This window comes from Rhinatrema bivittatum, chromosome 7 (assembly GCF_901001135.1).
Source record: "Rhinatrema bivittatum chromosome 7, aRhiBiv1.1, whole genome shotgun sequence".
In the NCBI taxonomy this organism is placed as follows: domain Eukaryota; kingdom Metazoa; phylum Chordata; class Amphibia; order Gymnophiona; family Rhinatrematidae; genus Rhinatrema; species Rhinatrema bivittatum.
Window position 1 is genome coordinate 133783334 of NC_042621.1, and position 22136 is coordinate 133805469.

Here is a 22136-nt window from a genome sequence, read left to right on the forward strand (position 1 = left end):
CGAGGCGACCCTCCTACAGACCTAGAAGGTATTACCTTCCTGCCTCTTCAGCACATCAATACTGTCCCTCACAGAGCGGACGCCCCTATCAACCAAAGCAGCAAAAGACCCAGCCACCACCCCAAACTGGACCAGCGGTGGGTTTTTGAACCGTGCCAAGAGAACAGCAGCCTCTTTCTCAACCCTATGCCCTCCCTACCCTATTTCCCTGAAAATAAGACAGTGTCTTATATTAATTTTTGCTACCAAAGATGCACTAGGCCTTATTTTCAGGGGATGTCTTATTTTTCCATGAAGAAGAATTCACATACCGGTACCGGTATATTGTTGAACAAAAAAAATGAACTCGCTCCTCGAGGGCCTGCTGGGCGCATCCATCCTTAAAAGCGACTATTGCACCTGCTACAAATAAAAGGATTTAACTGGCCATGTCAGATTTGAATAAAAGTCTTTTTAAAATAGTTATTCAGTAGTCAGTGACATACTTTTCACACACACAGAACAGCTCTTCTACCCACGGCATCAGTTAACTTGTGCTGGATGGAATTAGACACACCTAGATCTCATTCCAACTCTGCACTTTCCTTTCTTCACTGGCTTTGAATTTAACAATTTATAAACCACATTTTCTTGATGCAACCAATTCGACACAATTTTAACGCAACACATCACTAAAGCAATATAGTACAAAAAATAAAATGTGTATGAACCTCCCCCGCCCCCCGAGAGGAAGATAGAGGCTCTGCCATTGAATTGAACTGCAGCAGGAAGAGGCAACGTACCATCTGCTACCGTGTTTCGCGCCTTGCTTTGGGAGGAGGGGAGAGGACCGGCAGTGTACGGTAAAGCAACGAAGTGACTTACTTTTTTCACAGCCCTCCTCCGGAGACAGATCGGGGCTCCCCTGCCTCCCGGCGAAGAAAGATGCCTGCACGGGCGAAAGCGGCCCCTGTGCGTGCGATTGGGCCGCTCAATGCGTGACGTCATGACATTTGGCGTCACGGCATGTGAAGTCACGCATTGAGCGGCCCAATCGCACGCACAGGGGCCGCTTTCGCCCGTGCAGGCATCCATCTTCGCCGGGAGGCAGAGGAGCTGTGATCTGTCTCCGGAGGAGGGCTGTGAAAAAAGTAAGTCACTTCGTTGCTTTACCGTACACTGCCGGTCCTCTCCCCTCCTCCCGGAGCAAGGCTGCTTTTCGCGTCTTGCTTCGGGAGGAGGGGAGAGGACTGGCAATCCCGAGCGTAGGATTGCCCGTCCTCTCCCCTCTCTCTCTTGCAACTTTTTTTTTTTCGCTTTATTTATTTTCGCTTTATTTATTTTTTTGCGCTTTCGTTGCTTCGGGAGGAGGGGAGAGGACTGGGGCTGCCCCGGAGACCAGCACCCATGGACATGGCCAGGGCAGGTGAGCGGGGGCTGGGGGAAAGTTTGCCGTCTACCCTTACCCCTGCCTCTAATGCAGGGGTAAGGGTAGACGGTAAGTTAGCAGGTTAAACGCGCGGCAAATCGGCAGGGGCGCGCGTTACTGTATGGGAGGGAATACCGTAGCTAATTCGATCGTTTACATGAATTATGTGCTAGGTCTTACTTTCGGGGGAGGTCTTATATTTAGCAATTTGGCAAAACCTCTACGAGGTCTTATTTTCGGGGGATGTCTTATTTTCGGGGAAACACGGTACCAGTCGGAGGTCGACTTCATTTTTTCCAGCACCAATGGAGTCTCAACACAAAAGATCAGTGGGTATTAGCCATACTACATCGGGGATATCGCCTAAAATTCAATACGATACCCCCGCATTCTCCTCCCATTCCACTTTGGTCAAACATTCTCATCACATCTCAACTTCAAGTAGAACTCTCTACTTTGCTGACTGCCAGGGCATCGAACCAGTGCCTCGGTCTCCACAAGGCAAGAGGTTCTACTCCCGCTATTTCTTCATTCCAAAGAAAACAGGCGGCCTTTGCCCTATCTTAGACCTCCGAAATCTCAACAAATTTCTACACAAAGAAAAGTTTCGGATGGTATCTCTGGGATACCTTCAAGATGCTTATGCGCACATACCAATTTCCACACAACATCACAAGTACCTACGATTCGTAGTGGGGAAAGAATCAATACCAGTATCAAGTCCTACCATTCGGACTGGTCTCTGCTCCTCGAGTATTCACAAAATGCCTAGCAGTAGTGGCTGCACATTTAAGAAAAAACAGCATTCATGTTTTTTCATACCTAGATGATTGGCTAATCAGACGTCCATCCAGGCAGGGAGCTCTCTCTGCCTTGAAAACCACAATAACACTATTGCACCTTCTGGGATTTCTCATCAATTATCCAAAATCCCACATCGAGCCGTCTCAACTCCTCACATTCATCGGAGCAGACCTCGACACCACAGTGGCGAAAGCTTCCCTTCCAAGCGACTGTGCAGACAATTTGGCATGACTGGCAAACATTATGATTCATCACCAGTTCGCATCCGCCCATCAAATTCTAGTGCTACTAGGACACATGGCCTCGACAGTACATGTCACTCCTATGGTGAAGTTAGCCATGAGAAGAACTCAATGGACTTTGAAATCTCAATGGCTACAAGCTTTCCAGCCACTGTCGTACACAATTCAAATCACCAACCAGTTACGTCTGTCGCTCCACTGGTGGACAAATCAAACAGTGTTGAAAGCTGGTCTCCCATTCCAACAGGCAAATCCACAAGTCATCCTGACTACAGATGCTTCCAACCTGGGATGGGGAGCTCACGTCAACAACCTTTAAACACAAGTGACGTGGACTACGCTCGAAAAGCAGTATCAGATAAACTTCTTGGAACTTCGAGCGATGATATACGCCCTTTATGCCTTCAAAGACTGCCTCTCAAACAGACTGTGCTGATACAAACAGACAACACAGTAGCAATGTGGTACATAAACAAACAAGGAGGCACAGGCTCTTATCTGCTCTGCCAGGAAGTAGTACAGATTTGGGCTTGGGCTCTGGAGCATTCCATATCTCTCCAAGCAACTTATCTGGCGAGCATCAAAAACATCCTAGCGGACGATCTCAGTTGACATTTCAATCCCCACGAATGGTTGCTGGACCCACATGTAGCGAGCAAAATCTTTCAACGCTGGGGTTGCCCAACCATAGACCTCTTTGCGACCCCACTGAACCACAAAGTGGAAAGATTCTGCTCCCTCCACGGACATCGACAAACAGTCCCCAGGGACGCATTTGCTCGCCCCTGGAACACAGGTCTTCTATATGCGTATCCTCCAATTCCACTCATAGCGAAAACTCTCGTGAAGCTACAACAGGACAGAGGGACAATAATCCTCATAGCCCCATACTGGCCTCGACAAGTATGGTTCCCCATACTCCTCGACCTCTCAATCTCACAACCAATCCGCCTGGGCACAGAGCCCACTCTCATCACTCAAAATCAGGGCAAGTTGCGTCATCCCAACCTGACAACTCTTGCCCTAACAGCTTGGATGTTGAAAGCTTAATTTTGCAACCACTTAATCTTTCAACACAAGTCTCTTAAAGTTCTCGTAGCTTCACGAAAGCCTTCCACATGTAAATCTTATCACTTTAAGTGGACTAGATTTACAAAATGGTGCACACAAAAGGGTATAGAACCTTTCTCCTGCCCCACTTCTTCTTTACTAGATTACCTTACCACCTGTCGGATTCTGGTCTCCAGACATCCTCTGTAAGGGTACACCTAAGTGCCATAGCGGCATACCACAAGGGAATAGGGGATGCGCCAATAACAGCACAACCCCTAGTAAGTTGGTTCATGAGAGGCTTACTTCACCTTAAACCTCCCGTTCGACCACCGGTCACTGGATGGGACCTGAATTTAGTATTAACAAGGCTCATGCACTCACCGTTCGAGCCTCTACACTCTTGTGAAGAAAAATTCCTTAATGGAAAGTACTTTTCTTAATAGCCATTACATCGGCTAGACGGGTCAGTGAGTTGCAAGCTCTCGTGAGTGTCCGATACGTTTTCTTATTTTATTTTTTTAGCTCACGCATATTGCTACAAACGAGTCTGAAGGGAGACCCCTGTGGCTGAGAATATCGTGGCATGCTGGACATGCTCAGTAGGCCCACAGTGCCAGCCAAAAGTTTCTAGAAACTCTTGACAGAAGTTTTCCATACCAGGGGCTCCATCTGATGATGTCACCCATATGTGAGGACAACATCCTGCTGTCCTGGGATAACACCTATTACAAGGTAAGCAATTTTGCTTTTCCTGAGGTGATATATTCAGATCCCTCCCTCAGATGAGTGCCTTGGTCCGGTAGCTGATTTCTGCTGGTGTGGACTTAACTGAAAGGTAAGCGGGTAATGGTAGTCGAGCGTGTGGCAGTGAAGGTCTATGCCCTCTCCCCCTGCAGCTGGAAACTGACTCTGAACTTGGCCGGAACATGCTGAGCGCAGATAGAGTAATTTAAAAAAAAAAAAAAAAGAGATGAGGGAGTTAGTTTTAGGGATTCCTCTCCCCTCTGTTCTCTGTGCTCGGCACACAGATCCGATGGCTGTTCCCGTCTCTGTGGGAACTTGGGGACTTGGGCAGCTTGGTGGGTTGAGCAGCCGCCTGGGCTAGGCCCCGCTCTCTGGCTTGGATTGTTTGCTGCGTGGTAGATTGCATCAGTGTTTGTGTGTTTTTCTCTGCACATGAGGTTGCCCTTTTCAGGTACGTCTTTTCATGCTTTCGTGCCTGGCTGTGCATCTAGTTGTGTGCCCAGCTGGGCGCTCAGTTGGGCACATAGGGGTGCCTGCCTGGGTGCTCAGTTGTCGTGTAGGGGGGCCCCTAGCTGAACGCACAGTGATGTGCTTGAGGGCGCCTAGGCGGGTGTTCAAGTTGCATACGGTCAGTGAGCGCTTGAATGAGCGGTCAGTGAGCGCTTGAATGAGCGGTCAGTTCATGCGTCTACTTGAATAGTGTATTAGGCGCCTAATTTTTGAGCGCCTATTTTTTTTTCAAGCGCCTATTGCACTTGGGTGCACAGCTGGGTGCACAGTTCTCAGATGCCTGTTAGAGCATTCTATCTATATCTTTAAACAACTGGATACAAACCGTAGTAATACAGTAACAATTCTAATAGAAAATACTACGTTATTCCCAATGCCAATGATGTGTCATATATTTACAATTAATAAATGCATTTTTATTATTGTTATTTTTAGGCTGGAGGAGGGTGACATGTACACTATAACATTTGCTTCATGTCCATCCTCCTCTCATTACTACCTGGCTATCTTCTTGAAGCTCACAGTCCAAATTTGAGGTGTTTGATTTCTTGTTTGCTTGTATGTGAACTTTTGCATTAGAACATTTATTTATGTATTTATTTATTTCATTTGTGTACTGTCATTCTGTTTCATTAGTCACAGCAGTTTACAGTAATAAAAACATAAGAATCATCCCTCAGTTAAGACATTACAGTAAATCTAAAAATAATACATTATCTCAGCTTCCATATCGGAAGAAATCAATTTCTTATTTTATTGGCTATTTGCTTCATTTTCAAATGCTTGACTAAAGAGCCATGTTTTTAACTGTTTGTTTTGGGTTTGGTTTTTTTTTTTGAAACATGGCAGATATGTGATTACGTTCGAGATACAAGGAGATTATAGTGGCTAGTACAAAGTCACATAGACTGATTCACAGATTACATTTGGAGACCAACAGTCAGAAACATGTAAATGAGTTATGCCTGTAAAACTGTGGAATTTAAAACAAAGCTTGTTAATAAACGGAATCCAAGCAGTTTATTCAGTGTGACAGCAGGATGGTTTCAGGGATAAAAGATGATGATAAAGTTGATTCTGCTTATTTCCCTGGCTTTGTTTGGAATGTGCTCATCAGACCCCACTTTTTCTTCATACATCTCATTTGAATGTTGTTGTGTCTGTTTTTCACTTCTCATTTTGATTTGCATAAAATTGCAGAAACATCTAAATATTTGATTTAAAGAAATTCTGAAGAAATGAGTAGAAGTACTAAAGGCACTATGGAAGATAAAACAGATTTCCTGCAATGTCAGTTAATCTCTGTACGAGGTAAATGTGGATTTTAAGCAGCAATGTTTGTGGTTAAAGCAGGAGGACGAGAAGAAGCGACTGGAGGAAGTGGAACGTCAGCGGCGTGATAGACGCTATGCATTACCGGATGAGCCAGCAATCATTGTTCACCCCAACTGGACTGCCAAGAATGGGAAATTTGACTGCAGCATAATGTCACTGAGTGTGCTCCTGGACTACAGACTGGAGGACAACAAAGAACATTCATTTGAGGTACAGTTTGGTATTTATTTGTGAAGAACACAGTAGTATGTGGCTTTTTCTCTACTTGCTGGCATTAAAGTATATTTTGTGTGTGGATAATGCAACATGAGGAAGGGCATATGGGCATAAGGAACAGTATGCAATTCTCAGGTTAGACGTGTGTATAAACTTTACAACTGCACAACTGGAGTGTATTTTCCTTAATAAAAAGGTGCAGGAACTTCTCCTAGAATGTTTAAAAACTTTGCTCCTGCATGCCTGCGACTGTCTCTCCTCAGTTTTTCGTTTTCCCACGCAGCAACGATTGCGAGTTCTTCTCTTTCTTCTTTTTTCTTCTCTCTCTTCTACCACATTCACTTCGGTGAACCCCAAACATCACTTTTCAGTGCTCCCATGGCCTCGAAAGCGCCTGGGTTTAAATTCTGTCAATGCGGAAAAATTATGTCCATCACTGACAGACATAATTATTGTTATATATACTTAGGGCCTGATCACAATCAGGCATCCTTCCGGGACTGGCAGGATGTTGCCCAGGGCTTAGCGGCAGAGGGCCACAAAAATAGCAAGGCTCTGGGAATCGAAGGTTGTCTCAATGGGCTTTTATGCCCCCACTCAGCGCTCAGCCCAGTCTTCCCCAGGCTGAGAGCCCAAGCGGCCAGACGGGAAAAAGCAATCATCCTTCCTGGAACCCTCGACGGAGGCCCCCAAAACAGCCAATAGGTACCCAGACAGGCCATAGCAGAATCAGTTGTGGTTACAGGAGCAAAACGAGATGCCCCAGTACCACATGTCATCCTCACCACCGTCAAAAGATAGCAGATGCAGTGTCGGAGTGTCTGATATGGCACAGGGACACATTTGAGGCAGACATACTGATGCAGAGAGTTGATCCACACACGTGACGCACAGGGACAGGACTACGACGAATCATGTGCCGGATCATGCTCTGCAACCGACTCAGCCAAAGCCAATGCATGGGTCAACGCATATCAAGGCAAAGCAAAGTCTCACCATGGGATGCTGGTGCATCCGATGCACAAGCATCATACATCGCAGGATTCAGCTGGGGAGCCTTCCCAATGTTCCCGGAACATGGCAACAACCTTTACCCTCTTGGATATGGAAGGGACTGAAGTTTCTGATGGTGATACTCCACGGAATTCTATGCACTCTTCTTCCTCTGCTTCTGGGAGTTTCCCAGCCAAGCAGAAGAGGACACCCAAGACTTTCTGCCGGCTAAGAAGAAAAGAACATCTTCAGCTGCCTCACAGGCCTTGCAGGGAGCAGCTTGGCAAATGACCCAAATAACTGGGATTCTACAGTATTTCTTCAACACTTTAGTGACCACCCAGCATCCTGAGCCACTCTCAAGCCCTTCAGCAGTGGATTCAGACTCTGTGGGGGCTTCCCAAGCCTGGATAGCATCAGAGGAAGAGAAACCAGTGGTGGAATCACTTTCACCGGCCTCCCTTTGCCACCCTCACCAGGGTCTTCCACAGGCATACCTTCAGATCCACCAGCCAACCTCCCCAGAGCCCTTAACGTCCCCGGAAGATCTTTCATATTCTAAGTTCATAGAGAAGGTAGGCACTGTACTAAACCTAGAGACCAAGAATCTACCAAATCCTAGATCCGAAGTCCATGGGCTATTAAAATTTTTCGATGTTCCAATGGAGCAGACGGCTTTACCTTCCCACTCAGTCCTAGATGGGCTTATGGATAGGACGTGGGAGTCCCCATTCTCTACACCTGCCTCCTCTAGGAAGATGGAATTAAAATTCAGGATTTGGAGGTCAGCCCACATTTGCCCAATCCAGTTGCTACATGCATCAGTGGTAGCTGAGTCCGTGATGAAGTGGGCCAGGAAGACCCGGCTATATTCTAACACCCCTCCAGGCAAGGATGGCTGATAATTAGATGACTTTGGGAAGAAGGTGTTTCAAGGGTCTATGCTCAACGCCAAGATCCAACACCACCAGTTTTGTATAATGCAATACCTGTATGAATGCCTACAATCCCTAAAACTAGATGGTGACCAGGAGGCGGGTGAAAGACCACAGCATCAAGGTGTCACTGATGTGGTAGAAGGCTTGCAACATTTTGCTTCAAACAATCTGAGGGCTTTGGCACATTAGCCCTCAACTCAGCGGCGGCTGTCGCAGCTAAAAGAATGGCCTGGCTTAGGATGAGCGCAATTCTGCTGGACATTCATGAAAAACTCGTAGACCTCCCATGTAAGGGAGATAACTTATTTGGAGACAAGCTTAGGGAAACCGTGTCCCAGCTCAAAGAACATAGTTGTAGCAATGTCGTCCATTACGTCACCCTTGGAACATACACCCGCGAGGCAATACTACCCTGTCTTCCAGAAGCCTTTCTATCCAAGATGGTATTACAGGCCTTTCTCAACGTACAGGTCTCCTTCATACCAATCACAAAGACCGCAGGCACAGCAAGCTCAACCTCGCAATCGCGGATGATCCCAGTGCACACCAAAGTCGGCATAAACTCCGGGACAAAAGTCCCAACAGTCTTTTTGAAAATAGCCCAGCCACAGCTACAAAAGATGGTAGGGGGCCGCCTTATCTCCTTTATTTGGGAGTGGGTTCAGATCACATCAGATAGTTGGGTTCTCAACATCATCCAGAATGTCTACCGCCTAAATTTTCGAACCTTTCCAACGCTGCCATACCTTCCTCCATCTTTGAAAAGGGAAAGGAACCTTCCTCTCCGCCAGGAAATCCAGTCGCTACTTCAACAACGGGCAATTCAGGAGGTCCCTTGACATTGGCAGCTTCACGGAATTTACTCCCAATACTTCCTCATTCCCTATGCTCACATTCCAATGCACCCCTCTTCCTGACGCTACCTTTGTTTTCAAGTCGGCAACTGACACTACCAATACAAGGTCCTACCATTTGACCTCTCATCGGTGCCCAGAGTATTCACAAAATGTCTAGCAGTAGTTGTGGCCTATCTTCGAAAGCAGGGAATACAACTTTTTCCCTACCTGGATGATTGGCTTCTTGTGGCACGGAGTCCAGCACTACTCCGTGCCCACCAAATTCAAATGATCACTTGCTTAGAAACCATAGGCTTCATCATAAATTATGAAAAATCTCACCTTGACCCATATAAAACTCTACAGTTCATAGGAGCAGTCATAAACACACACCTCTGCAAGGCCTTTTTCCCAGAGGACAGGATTTGCACCTTTCGGATTCTGGCTTCAACGTTAAAGTGAAGCCAACATCCAACAGCTCGACAGGTACTTACTATCTTGGGTCATGTGGCAACGGCAATATATGTTGTCCCTAACACACGTCTTCACATGCGCTGCATGCAGTGGGGTCTGAAATCCTAATGGTCACAACGCTTTGAGCCCATGTCGACACCAATAGTCTTGACTCCACCAATGCTACTCGATGTGGCGTGGTGGCTGAAGCCTGGCATTTTGCAGTCCGGGGGTGCCATTCCGACTCCAGATGCATCGAATGTGCTAACAATGGATGCCTCCACAAAGGGGTGCAGCTCATGTTTTGCATTTCAGAACACGAGGCCTTTGGTCCCCCACCGAGAAAACATTTCAGATCAACCTACTGGAGCTATGGGCCATATGGTATGTCATTCGCACCTTCTCACGCAAAACCATCATTGTATACACAGACAATCAAATAGCCATGATCTCCATAAACAAGGAAGGAGAGTGTGGTTCCAAGATACTGTGCAAGGAGGCGGTGCTCACATTGGAATGGGCATTAGCCTACTCAATACGACTGGAAGCAACCTTACCTACCAGTAATAAGAAACACAGAGGCCAATTGGCTCAGCAGAATTTTTCACCCCCATGAATGGGCTCTCCATCAGGAAGTGGTGTCCTCCCTGTTCCAAACATGGGGAACACCCTGCATAGATCTCTTCGTCACAGAGTACAACAGGAAGCTGCCACGGTTTTGCTCTCTGTATCCCAGCAATCACAGACTAGCTTAGGGAGCCTATTGAACGCATTTCCTCCCATTCCACTGATCACTCAGATAATCCAAAAATGCATCAGGGACAGATCAGATCGCATACTCATAGTGCCAGCATGGCCCGGACAATCCTGGTATGCCTACCTCATACACCTCTCCGTTCAACGACCAATCTGTCTTCCAAACGGATCTGCTAACACAAGAAAAGGGATTGCTACTGCATCCCATGCAGGATTCCCTCCATCTAACAGCATGGAGATCGAAAGGGACGTATTAAGCCATCTCCCTATCATGATGGTGATTTAGGACATTCTTATCTTGTCAAAAAGGCCGTCCACAAGAAAGAGCTATGCCGCTAAGTGGCATAGATTCCGCCACTGGTGCGACTCTGTGCTGCTCGACCCCTTTCACTACTCGCCCGAACTACTATTAGAATACCTACACTTGACACTGCCAGCCCAGAGACATACATCCATCCATATTCACCTCAGTGCCATATCAGCCTACCACCCTATGGTTCAGGGAACCTCTATGTACACACATCTACTCCTATCCCGTTACATGAGAGGTTCTCTGAAGATTCGACCTCCAACCTCACATCCAGCTGAACCTTGGGACTTGAATGTTGTTCTGGAGAAACGAATGCTCCCGCCCTTTGAGCTGATGCAATCTTCATCATTAAAATTTCTCCCCTGGAAGGTTCTATTTCTAGTAGCAATAACATCAGAGAGTCGGGTTGGTGAGCTTCAAGCGCTGATACTCCCCTTATCTGGAGTTCTTTCATGACAGTCACTCTACGAATCCATCCATCCTTTCTTCCGAAAGTACTATCAGCTTTTCACCTTAATCAAACCATAACGCTGCCACATGCATCCAGCTGAAAAGTCCTACTACACACGCTGGATTGCAAGAGAGTGTTAACCTACTATAAGCAAAGAACTAGTGTGCCAAATAGGTATTTGCAGCTTTTTTGTTTTTTCATTCAACCGAAATGCCCCAGGATTGCCAGTCACCAAGTGAACGCTTGCAAACTGGTTGACTTAATGCATCTACTTCTGCTACTCTAACTAGCCAGAACGTTTGACATCAAAGATCAGAGCGCATCAACTGAGAATGAGGGCAACTTTGATTGTCTACCTTCGACAGATGTCAATTCAGGACATATGCAAAGCCGCTACATGGTCATCGCTGTATACCTTCATATCTCACTACTGCCTCCATCAGCAAGCCCATTCGGATGCTTCTAAGGGGCAGGAGATTCTGCGTTATGCTATGAATTCTTAAAAATGTTCACAAGACTGTCCTCATCTGACAGGGGCAAGAAGCACAGATGATCTTACTCATATCCGAATGTGCAGAACACTTCGGATTGAACATCTCTGCCTGTGCTTTGTAGCTCCCTAGCTGGGGACTCCCAGACAGCATGGCTAATTCAACCTGCTTATCTGTGGGGAAAAAAGCAAGTTTGCTTACTGTAAACAATGTTTTTCATAGATAGCCATGTGTCCCCACCCACCTCCCTGGACAGTCTCTATTCTTTCTGCATGCTCTCTATCTACCTTGCTTTACGCTCCTGTTTTGTGCTATCTAGTTGCGTGGGAAGGCACTGCACAGGGGTGCAGGAGTTTTTAAATGTTCTAGGAGAAGTTCCCGCACCAGGCCACCAGGAGGTGCACCCAGACAACATGTCTATTTCATCCTGTTATCTATGGAAAACACTGTTTATGGTAAGCAATCTTACTTTTACTTTATATATTACACAAAAAATGACCTTTTTGTAAAAAAAAAAAAAAAAAAAAAAAGGCTAATTTGAGTAGTAATAATAAATATTTACTGGAATTTAGAAAAATCCTGTTAATGAATGTAAAATTTTTACTATATTTTACAGTATTAATAAAAAGAAAACTGTTTCCAGAAGAGTATATTAATAAATTAAAAAAATTAATTAATGTTCCTGTTCATACCCCAAATCAGTCCAGACAAGTGTGTTTTGCATCCCTACCAGCAGATGGAGTCAGAGAATAAAAACTTTTTTCAGACACTGCTAAATAATCGAGAATGCCACCTGCAGTCCTTCAATATTTCTCTGTCTCCAGCAGATGGTAGAGGTGCAATCCTGCAGTCTGGAGTTTCAAACTTGGAAAAAAAAAAAAAAAGGAAAGAAGTAGAAGAAAAGATTTACTAAGAAGTGTGTGACTCCTTCAGGTGTTAGTTTCCTTCATAGGCCATTGCTCGGGTAGAGCAGGGCAAGCGGGTGGCTGGGTATCCTGATCTGGCTAAGCCCTCATCTTCCAAAGAGAGGGAAATCCAGGGGTCCTGGTTCCCTTGCTCCCTCTGTGTCCTCCTTACCCTCAGCCGTCAGCTAATAACTTCCAGAATCAGGGAAGTATTCATTTTCTTTTTTGGCTTACCTTGTTTTTTGGTTGAAGTTGTTTAAAAAAAAAAAAAAAAAAAAAAAGAAAAGAAAAATTATAATAAAAGAGGAGGAGCTTGGTGGCAGGGCTGATTGAGAGCCAGGAGGCCCGAGCTGCAGGTGAGTGGGGATGCAAGTGATTCAGCCGCTGTGCTGGGTGCCGGGGCAGCATCAGAGTTATTCAGAGCGCTGGCTGAGGATTCCTTTAGCCGAATCATGGTGCCACCTGCTTAGCGCTGGCAATTGTATCGGAGCTGTAGCCAGAGGTGTTTCCTGTACGTACCCAGATCAGACCAGATTCCCTGGTTTTGCCTCCCTTCCAGCAGATGGAGACAGAGAAAGTTTTACTGACACTGCCATATAACCTAGTTGTGTCATCTGCAGTCCCTCAGTATTTCTCTGTCTCCTGCAGATGGTAGATTTGCAAAACCTGCAGTCTGTACTTAGTTTAAAAACAAAAAATGTTGGTGATTTCTTCCCAGGAGGTTGGTAGGTCCTGGTGGGGCCATCCCTCCTTGTGAGGTGGACGAGCAGGGCGTCGGGGACCCTTAGTGTGCTTGGTCCTTTGTTGCCAGAGGCAGAAAGCTGGTGGAGCCAGTTCCCTCTCCTCCATTAGGGATTAGCAGAGCCTGCTGCCATTCTTCAGTGCAGGAAGTGCTTTTTTCTTGTTTGTTTTAAGGTTAAAACAAAAAAGGCAATTAAAAAAAAAAGGGTGTCTCTTTATTTTCTGCAGTTCAGTGGCACAGCGGAGCTGACACCGGATAAGGGCTCAGCTTCTTTGGGCTCTTGCATCTACCTTCCCTCAGGCAGCAGCCAACTCCCGCGGTCGCAGCAGCCCGAGGCATGCCACATGGCAGCCAATGCTCCACATGTGGTGCGTCGCACACGTGACTCTCTCGGAGCGGCCTATGCTCCCCCTGCCTCTCTTGGGGAGAGGGCAGTTCAGGATCAATTGCGGTGGCTACAGAGCAGCAGCGTGGGTCTGGCAGGCCAATGACTGCTTCGCAGGAAGCATCAGATCTGTCCCCAGTCAGTGTGGGAATGGTGACCATCTTGGCTTTCTTCATGGCTGCTACAGAGGCTGCAGGGGGGAAGGGGGATTTCCCTTTGCCACTGTTCTCGGCCGATCTGAGCCCCATAGAGGCTTGGGGGGGCCTGGGGGGTGGGGTCAATCAGAGGAGGAAGAGGACTTCCTGGGGGAGGCTTCGGATGATTCTTCCACCTTTTCAGCTGATTTTGTTTTATTACACAATACTTATTTGGCCCGGAAAGCCACAGGGCAGCAGGGACCCAAGCTCAGGCTTAGACAGGCCCACACCCCAGGAAGAGATCCAGGGTCTCAGGGGCTTCTGAGGCTACCAGGGTTTGACGGGCCCTTGGGATGCCCTTGCAGGGCACCAAGGTGGGCGACCTCTCTGATGGTCCCCTAGACAGGTTTCCTTCCAGAGCAGGTCCTCCTAATGTTGATCCTTCCTTGGGGGGGAGGAGAGGGGGGAACGGTTTGCCTGTGAAGGGGGATGATCTGAAGGTGGTTCGTCTGTTCCACAGGGAAGGGTTGGGACCCTGATCCCCTATTTCCTTGTGGAGTTAGAGATAAAGGTTCTGCACAGGAGGAGTCTGATCAGGATCCAGTCATGGATGGCTTACGAGGTCCAGTGAAGAACTTTCCTTTCCATAAGTCCGTTAAAAAGTTGGTGGTCAGGGAGTGGGATACTCCGGAGACTGGCTTGAAGGTTGGTAGAGCGATGGATAAGTTATATCCTTTACCTGAGGACATGCTAGAACTCATGCGAGACCTGAAGGTGGATGCCTCAGGATCAGCTGTTACTAAGAAGACGACTGTTCCATTGGCCGATGCTGTGGTTTTGAAGGATCTACAGGATAAGAAGCTCGAGGTCCATCTGAAAAAGATTTTTGAGGTGTCTGTGATCGGCATACGCGCTGTGGTGTGCAGCAGTTTTATGCTTCAGGCTGGGCAGCGATGGGTGCAGTAGTTGCAGGCTGACAAGTCCATGTCCTCCCCAGTGGTGAAGCAGGCAGAGCGGCTGGAAGCTGTGGTTGTTTATGGCGCTGATGCTCTGTATGATCTCATTAGGACTTCCTCAATATTAGGACCTCATTAGGACTTCCTCCATATTAGGAGCTACTACCCAGGAAAAAGATCTAGGCATCATAGTGGATAATACTTTAAAATCGTCGGCTCAGTGTGCTGCAGCAGTCAAAAAAGCAAACAGAATGTTAGGAATTATTAGGAAGGGGGGAATGGTTAATAAAACGGAAAATGTCATAATGCCTCTATATCGCTCCATGGTGAGACCACACCTGGAATACTGTGTACAGTTCTGGTCGCTGCATCTCAAAAAAGATATAGTTGCGATGGAGAAGGTACAGAGAAGGGCAACCAAAATGATAAAGGGAATGGAACAGCTCCCCTATGAGGAAAGGCTGAAGAGGTTAGGGCTGTTCAGCTTGGAGAAGAGACGGCTGAGGGGAGATATGATAGAGGTCTTTAAGATCATGAGAGGTCTTGAACGGGTAGATGTGAATCGGTTATTTACACTTTCGGATAATAGAAGGACTGGGGGGCATTCCATGAAGTTAGCAAGTAGCACATTTAGTGTAGCTGGGTTCAAAAAAGGTTTGGATAAGTTCTTGGAGGAGAAGTCCGTTAACGGCTATTAATCAAATTTACTTAGGGAATAGCCACTGCTATTAATTGCATCAGTGGCATGGGATCTTCTTAGTGTTTGGGTAATTGCCAGGTTCTTGTGGCCTGGTTTGGCCTCTGTTGGAAACAGGATGCTGGGCTTGATTGCCCCTTGGTCTGACCCAGCATGGCAATTTCTTAGGTTCTTATGATGATGTTGGCAGTCTGGGCCAGGGAGGCTTATTTGTTTGAGGAACTGGTCTGTGGATGTTTTGTCCAAATCTCAGGAGCATTGCCCTTCAAGGGATAGCCACTTTTTGGAGAGGATTTGGAGGAGCTGATAAAGCATCTGGGAGAAAATAAAGTACACAAGTTACCTGAGGATAAGTCTAAAGGGACAAAAGGCTCCTTTTCTATGTGTTCTCGGTTTCGAGGGAATAGGTGGTTTCGGCTAGGGAGGTTTTCGGGAGGAGCCCAGAGGGCAGGCCTCAGGGAGGCAGCAGTCCTGGAACCAATCCTTCTGAGGCCGAAAGCTGAACATGGATGGCTCTGACCAGGGTGGCACTGGAGCCAAATCCGCACAATGAAACAACGCCAGCCCACTCCTCCGTCCAGGTCATAGGGGCATCGGTTGACTTTTTTACGAGGAGTGGGCCAAAATCATGATGGACCAGTGGGTCTTAAGCGTGATAAGGCAAGGTTACGATTTAGAATTTGCTCATCTGCTAAGGGACCTGTTCATGGTCTCCCCTTGCGCCTCTGTATAAAAGAGGCAAGTGGAGCAGCAAACCATCAGCCGCCTGCAGATTCTAGGAGCCATTATTCCTGTTCCTCTAGAGGAGCGAGGGTTGGGAAGTTATTTCATGGTTCCAAAGAAGGAGGGAACCTTTCACCCAATTTTGGATTGAAATAATGTAAACATGACCCTTAAGGTTACTTGTTTTTGGTTAGAAATTGTGCTCTGTCATTGCAGTGGTGTGCAAGGGAGAGTTCTTGGTGTCCCTGGATTTGACAGAGGGGTACTTGCACATAGGGATCTGGGTCGATCACCAGAGGTTTCTCTGGTTCATGATCTTCGGCATGCATTTTCAGTTTTGCGCCCTTCCATTCAGTCTGGCAGTGGCTCCACGGACTTTCACTATGGTGATGGTGGTAGTGGCAGCAGCTGTCAGGAAGGAGGGCATGCTGGTACACCCATATCTAGATGACTGGCTCATTTGAGCGAAGTCAGATGTCCTAGGCAGTCAAGTGGTGGACTTGGTGCTGCAGCACATGTGATCCCTGGGATGGATAGTGAATTTGACCAAGAGTCATCTCACCCCTTCTCAAGTGTTGGAATTTCTGGGAACGCGTTTCGATACCAGGCTGGGGAAAGTTTTTCTTACCGAAGAGCACATTGTCAAATTGCAGTTGCAAGTTCACTGGTTGTTGGAGAACCAGGTGCCTAGGGTCTGGGATTACTTGCAGGTTCTCAGTTCCTTGGCATCCACTTTGGAGCTCATTCGTTGGGCATTTGTTTATAAGAGACCTCTGCAGGCAGTGTTGCTTTCCCAGTGGAATCCGTTGTCAGAGCAGTTTCAGTTTCCACTTCCTTTTATGGAGCTAGCCAGGTCCAGTCTCTTGTGATGGCTTAGTTGGGACCATTTGTGTCACGGGGTGGACTTGGAAGTTCCAGAGTGGATGGTGGTTACCACTAACGCCAGTTTCTCCGGTTATGGAGCTGTCTGGCAAGCTCAGTCTGTGCAGAGCCAGTGGTAGGCGGAGGAAGTGTCATGGTCTATCAGTCACTTAGAGACGAGCAGTACGATTAGCGTTGCATGCGTTTCTTTCTCTCTTGCGTGGTCGTCCAGTCAGGATCTTGTCAGACAATGCGAGACGATGGCTTCTATCAACTGGCAGGGTGGTACCAAGAGTCGAGCGGTGGCTCAGGAAGTTTGGGAGCTAATCCTCTGGGCAGAACAGCATCTGGCGTTGATAGCGGCTTCTCACCTAGCCAGGGCCAACAATGTGGAAGCGGATTTTCTCAGCCATCCATAGCTAGATCCTGGAGAGTGGGAGCTGTCGGAGAAAAATGACCCTCATCCATTGCAGATGGGTCAGAATCTGCATGGATTTAATGGCAACTCAGCAAAATACCAAGGCTCTCCACTTCAGTCACAGAAGAGAGCACAGGGCAGAGTCGTTCAACGCCTTTTTTCTTCCTTGGTCGTGGGACATTCTGCTGTATGTGTTTCTGCCGTGGCTGCTGGTGGGTAAGGCTTTGTGACATGTGGCGGTTCAACCAAGAGACACAATTCTGATGACTCCAGAATGGCCTCAGAGTCCTTGGTTTGCAGATCTGATCAATCTAGCGGTATCTATCCCATTGAGGCTTGCTCATCTGCCAAAGCTTCTGCATCAAGGTCCCATATTTTCAGATCAGGAGGCTTGCATCTGTCTCGTGGCTTGGCTTTTGAGAGTAAACGCTTAAGAGAGAAAGATTACTCTGAGGATGTTATTTCTACTCTTTTGCAGGCTAGAAAGTCTTCCACCTCCTTGGCGTATGTGAGGATCTGGAGAGTTTTTGAGGACTGGTGCATGGAGCAGGAGGTTGTCCCAATGCATACTTCTGTAGCACATATTCTTACCTTCTTGCAAAGAGGATTGGTGAAAAGTTTGTCCTTTAACTCCCTCGGAGTTCAGGTGGCAGCTTTAGGTTGTCTTTGAGGCAAAGTGCACGGAGCACCTCTGGCTGCACATCTAGGTGTGGTGGTTTTCTCCAAGGGGCAAAGCATTTGAATCCTCTGTTTCGAAAGTTGTATCCATCTTGGAGTCTTAACTTAGTCCTTAAGAGCAATGGTGTGGCTCCATTCGAACCTCTTAAAAGGGCTATTATGAAAGATCTCACTTTAAAGGTGGGTTTTTTGGTGGCGATTTGTTCCACTAGAAGAATCTCGGAACTTCAGGCCTTGTCATGTAGGGATCCTTTTTTGAGGATCACGGACTCCGGAGACTTCTTGAGAACTGTTCCTTCCTTTCTGCCGAAGATGGTATCATTGTTCCACTTAAGTCAGTCATTAGAGCTTCCAGCTTTTCCAATTTTGGATGCGACGACATCTCATGCAAGAGAACTGCGATACTTGGATGTCAAGCATGCATTGTTGTGCTATCTTAAAGTCACTAATAGATTCCGGTTGATGGATCACCTTTTTGTGCTGTGGGGTGGTGCAAATAAAGGTCATAAGGCGTCAAAAGCCACAATTGCACAGTGGTTGATAGAAGCCATAAGCTCTGCATACATCTGTCAGGGTCGTCCCATCTCGGAGGGGTTAATGGCTCATTCTGCCCATTCCAAGGCAGCCACCTGGCTGAATGTCAGCAAGTTTCGCTGCAAGAGATTTCTAGGGCAGCTACTTAGAAGTCTTTGCACACTTTCGCCAGGCATTATCATTTGGATGTCCAGGCCCTTGAGGCTATGAGTTTTGGTGAGAGTGTACTTTGAGTGGAATCTCACGGTCCTACTCCGTTTAGGGAAGCTTTGTTATATCTGAAGAGTCTGGACTGATCTGGTTACATACAGGGAAAAGAAAATCGGTTCTTACCTTCCTAATTTTTGTTCCTGAGGTACCGCAGATCAGTGTAGAGTCCTGCCCAGTTGGGGGAGAGTCCTCTCAATCTGTTATGGTAATTATTCTGTAGAATGGCACAGGTTTTGTTTTTGATGTGGACAGGTTTATCTGCTCTGTTATCCACTTCCCACTGCTCATTCAGGGGGAATATTATGTTGTTGTTATTGGCATTGTTGCTATCTTGGCTTGGGTACAGGTCAATACTGAGTGACTGCAGGTAGCACAATCAGTTATATGCAGTGTCAGTAAAACTTTCTCTGTCTCCATCTGTTGGAAGGGAGGCAAAACCAGGAGTCTAGACTGATCTGTGGTACTACAGGAACAAAAATTAGCAGGTAAGAACCAATTTTCCTATTGTGCCTCAATGCAGCCTCATTTTGCACCAGTTGTGCCTCCAGAGGAGAAGGGACCTTCACAATGGTGCAGGAAACCCTGTGGGGAGGGAGAGGGGGCTCGGATGAGGTAGCGGCCATGTTGCCTCTGCGTGGCAGAAGCAGGCCTCTGCAAGGGAGCCGCCAGACTCTTTCCCCCCTCCCCCCTGCTTTCTTTGGTGGATCAGCGCCCTGTGATGGACAGGAAAGGGGGAGGAGAGAATGATACCTGTACCTGGACGATTGGCTCATCATGGCAAAGTCGGAATTACAGTGTCATCGCTCAATTCGATGAGTCATAGAGCTACTGTGCTCGTTGGACTGGGCGGTGAACCTGGCAAAAAATCACCTGGAACTGTCCCAGTCAGAGTATCTGGGTGCTCGGTTCGATACCTGCACAGGAAGGTTGATTTTTACCGCAGAGAGGGTGCTCAGATTGCAGGCTTAGGTGCTTTGACATCTGCGGCTTTTGGTTCCTAGAGTCTGGGACTATTTGCAGGTCCTGGGTTCTATGGCATCTATGCTGGAGATGGCTCTATGGGTGTTCACACACCTACAATCTCTCCAGAGAGTGCTTTTGTCCTGTTGGAGTCCGCTCTTGTAGGAATTTCAGCTTCCTTTGCCACTTCAGGGGGTCGCCAGGTCCAGTCTCTTGTGGTGGTTGTCTCGTCTTAATTTGGAGAAAGGGGTGGACCTGGAGGTTCCAGACAGGGTGGTAGTGACCATGGATGCCAGCCTCAGAGGTTGGGGGGCAGTATGTCCAGGACGGACAGCTCAAGGTCAGTGGTTGCCAGTGAAAGCATCTGGTTCAGGAGTGGGCAATTCCGGTCCTCGAGGGCTGCAAACCAGTCGGGTTTTCAGGATATCCTTAATGAATATGCATGAGAGAGATCTGCATACACACTGCCTCAGTTGTATGCAAATCTATTTCATGCATATTCATTAGGGGTATCCTGAAAACCCGACTGGTTTGCAGCCCTCGAGGACCGGACTTGCCCACCCATTCTGGTTGATCAACCAGTTGGAAACAAGGGCTGTTCGCAAGGCGTTTCTCGCCTTTCTTCCGCAGATTCAGGGGCAGACAATGCGACAACTGTAGCATACATTAATCATCAAGGTGGAACAGCTCAGGAGCTGTTCATCTGGGGGGAGGATTATCTAGCAGAAGTAGCGGCATCTCACATGGCTAGATTGGACAATGTGCAGGCGGATTATCTCTTCAGACAGCAGCTGAATCTTGGGGTGTGGGAGTTGTTGGCCTTTGCCCTTATCCAGGCCAGGTAGGGTAGGTCACAGCTGGACCTCATGGTGACTCAAGGGAATGCCAAGGCAGATTGGTTTTTCAGCTGCCGGAGGGAGGTTGCCTCCGAGGGAATTGACGCTCTGGTTCAGCTGTGGCTGACAGCTTCTGATCTACATGTTTCCCTCATGGCCTTTCATAAGCTGGGTACTGTCACTTTGAACATCATCCAGGCAGGGTGATTCTTGTAGCACCAAGTGGCTGCACCAGCCGTGGTTTGTAGATCTGGTTCGTCTCGCTATAGACTATCCCATTCGCTTAGCCCATCTGCACGGGCTGTTGTGACAGTCCCATTTTTACAGAATAAGTGGATTGCTTTTGTCTAGCAGATTGGCTTTTGAAAGGCAACTGTTTCACTTGAAAGGATACTTGGAGCCGATGATTGCGATTTTGCCTCAGGCTAGGAGGCCTTCCACTTCTTTGGCTTATATCTGGGTTTGGAGAGTATTTGAGTCATGGTGTTTGGAGAACGGGTTAGAGCTGTTGCAGGTGTATGTTCTTCAACTCTTAGCCTTTTGCAAAGCGGCTTAGTGAAGGGGCTGGCCCATAATTCGCTATGAGTACACTGGCAGCCTTAGGTTATCTTCAAGGAAAGCTGCAGGGGAGGCTGTTGGCGTCTCATCCAGATGTCATGTGTTTTCTAAAGGGGGTAAAGCATTTGCGCCCACCAATCTGGACAATGTGTCCGGCTTGGAACCTTAATTTGGTTCTTCGGATTCTTTGTGTACCTCTTTTTAAACCGATGAGAAGGGCATCTTTGAAAGATCTCACCCTGAAGACCATTTTCTTGATAGCCATTTGTTCAGCTAGGTGAATTTTGGAGCTTCAAGCATTAACTTGTAGAGATCCCTTTCTACACATTTCAGATGATGGGGTATTGTTATATATTGTCCCTTCTTCCTTGCCGAAGATTATTCCCTCATTTCTTTTTTTTTTTAATTTGATTTTTATTATTCATTCAAAATAAGACAAGAATACCTTGTAGTATAACATAAGGTAACAATGAAAATTATAGACAATATCATGAAAATAAGCGGAAAAAATCAAGCATCCTCAAATGGTAAAAGGAAAATGGGGGGAGGGGACAAAGAAAAAAAAGCAGATATATAACATAATGAAATTAAGAAAAACATGGTGAGAAGATAACACCAGTATCATATTTATAAAACTGGACTTGAAGAGTGATTGAGGGTGCAAATCTAAGAATGACCACACTTGGGATGGTTAAAAAAAATATAGTCAACATCAAGATATCTAATAGAGCACTTGATTGGGGTACAAGATGGCTGCCGAGTGAAAAGCATGCCAAGAGCCTCTTTCTCCATTTACCTGCTCTCTCCAGATTACCTTTCTTTTCAGTGCCACACACCAAACGAAAAGCCAAGCTGAGGGAGACATTACTAGTTCTCCCTCGTTGGATCTATATCAACCCTGGATAGAAGGGTTCTTCACCATAGCACCAGCAGAAACCCTGATTGCAATGGCTGCTGTGGGGCTGACAGTGAGCAGAAATCGCCCTTGCTGGCCAA

The 22136-nt window shown here is 47.0% G+C and overlaps 1 protein-coding gene across 6 annotated transcripts in view; it reads left to right on the plus strand.

Moving 5' to 3' along the window:
* CCAR1 (cell division cycle and apoptosis regulator 1) overlaps window positions 1-22136 on the plus strand; it is a 244415-nt gene that overhangs the window by 132621 nt on the left and 89658 nt on the right. For all 6 annotated transcript variants that reach the window (XM_029609164.1, XM_029609162.1, XM_029609165.1 and 3 more), the window contains exon 17: window positions 6112-6306. In XM_029609164.1, the coding sequence (XP_029465024.1) occupies window positions 6112-6306 (195 nt within the window). The remainder of the gene's footprint in view (window positions 1-6111; window positions 6307-22136) is intronic.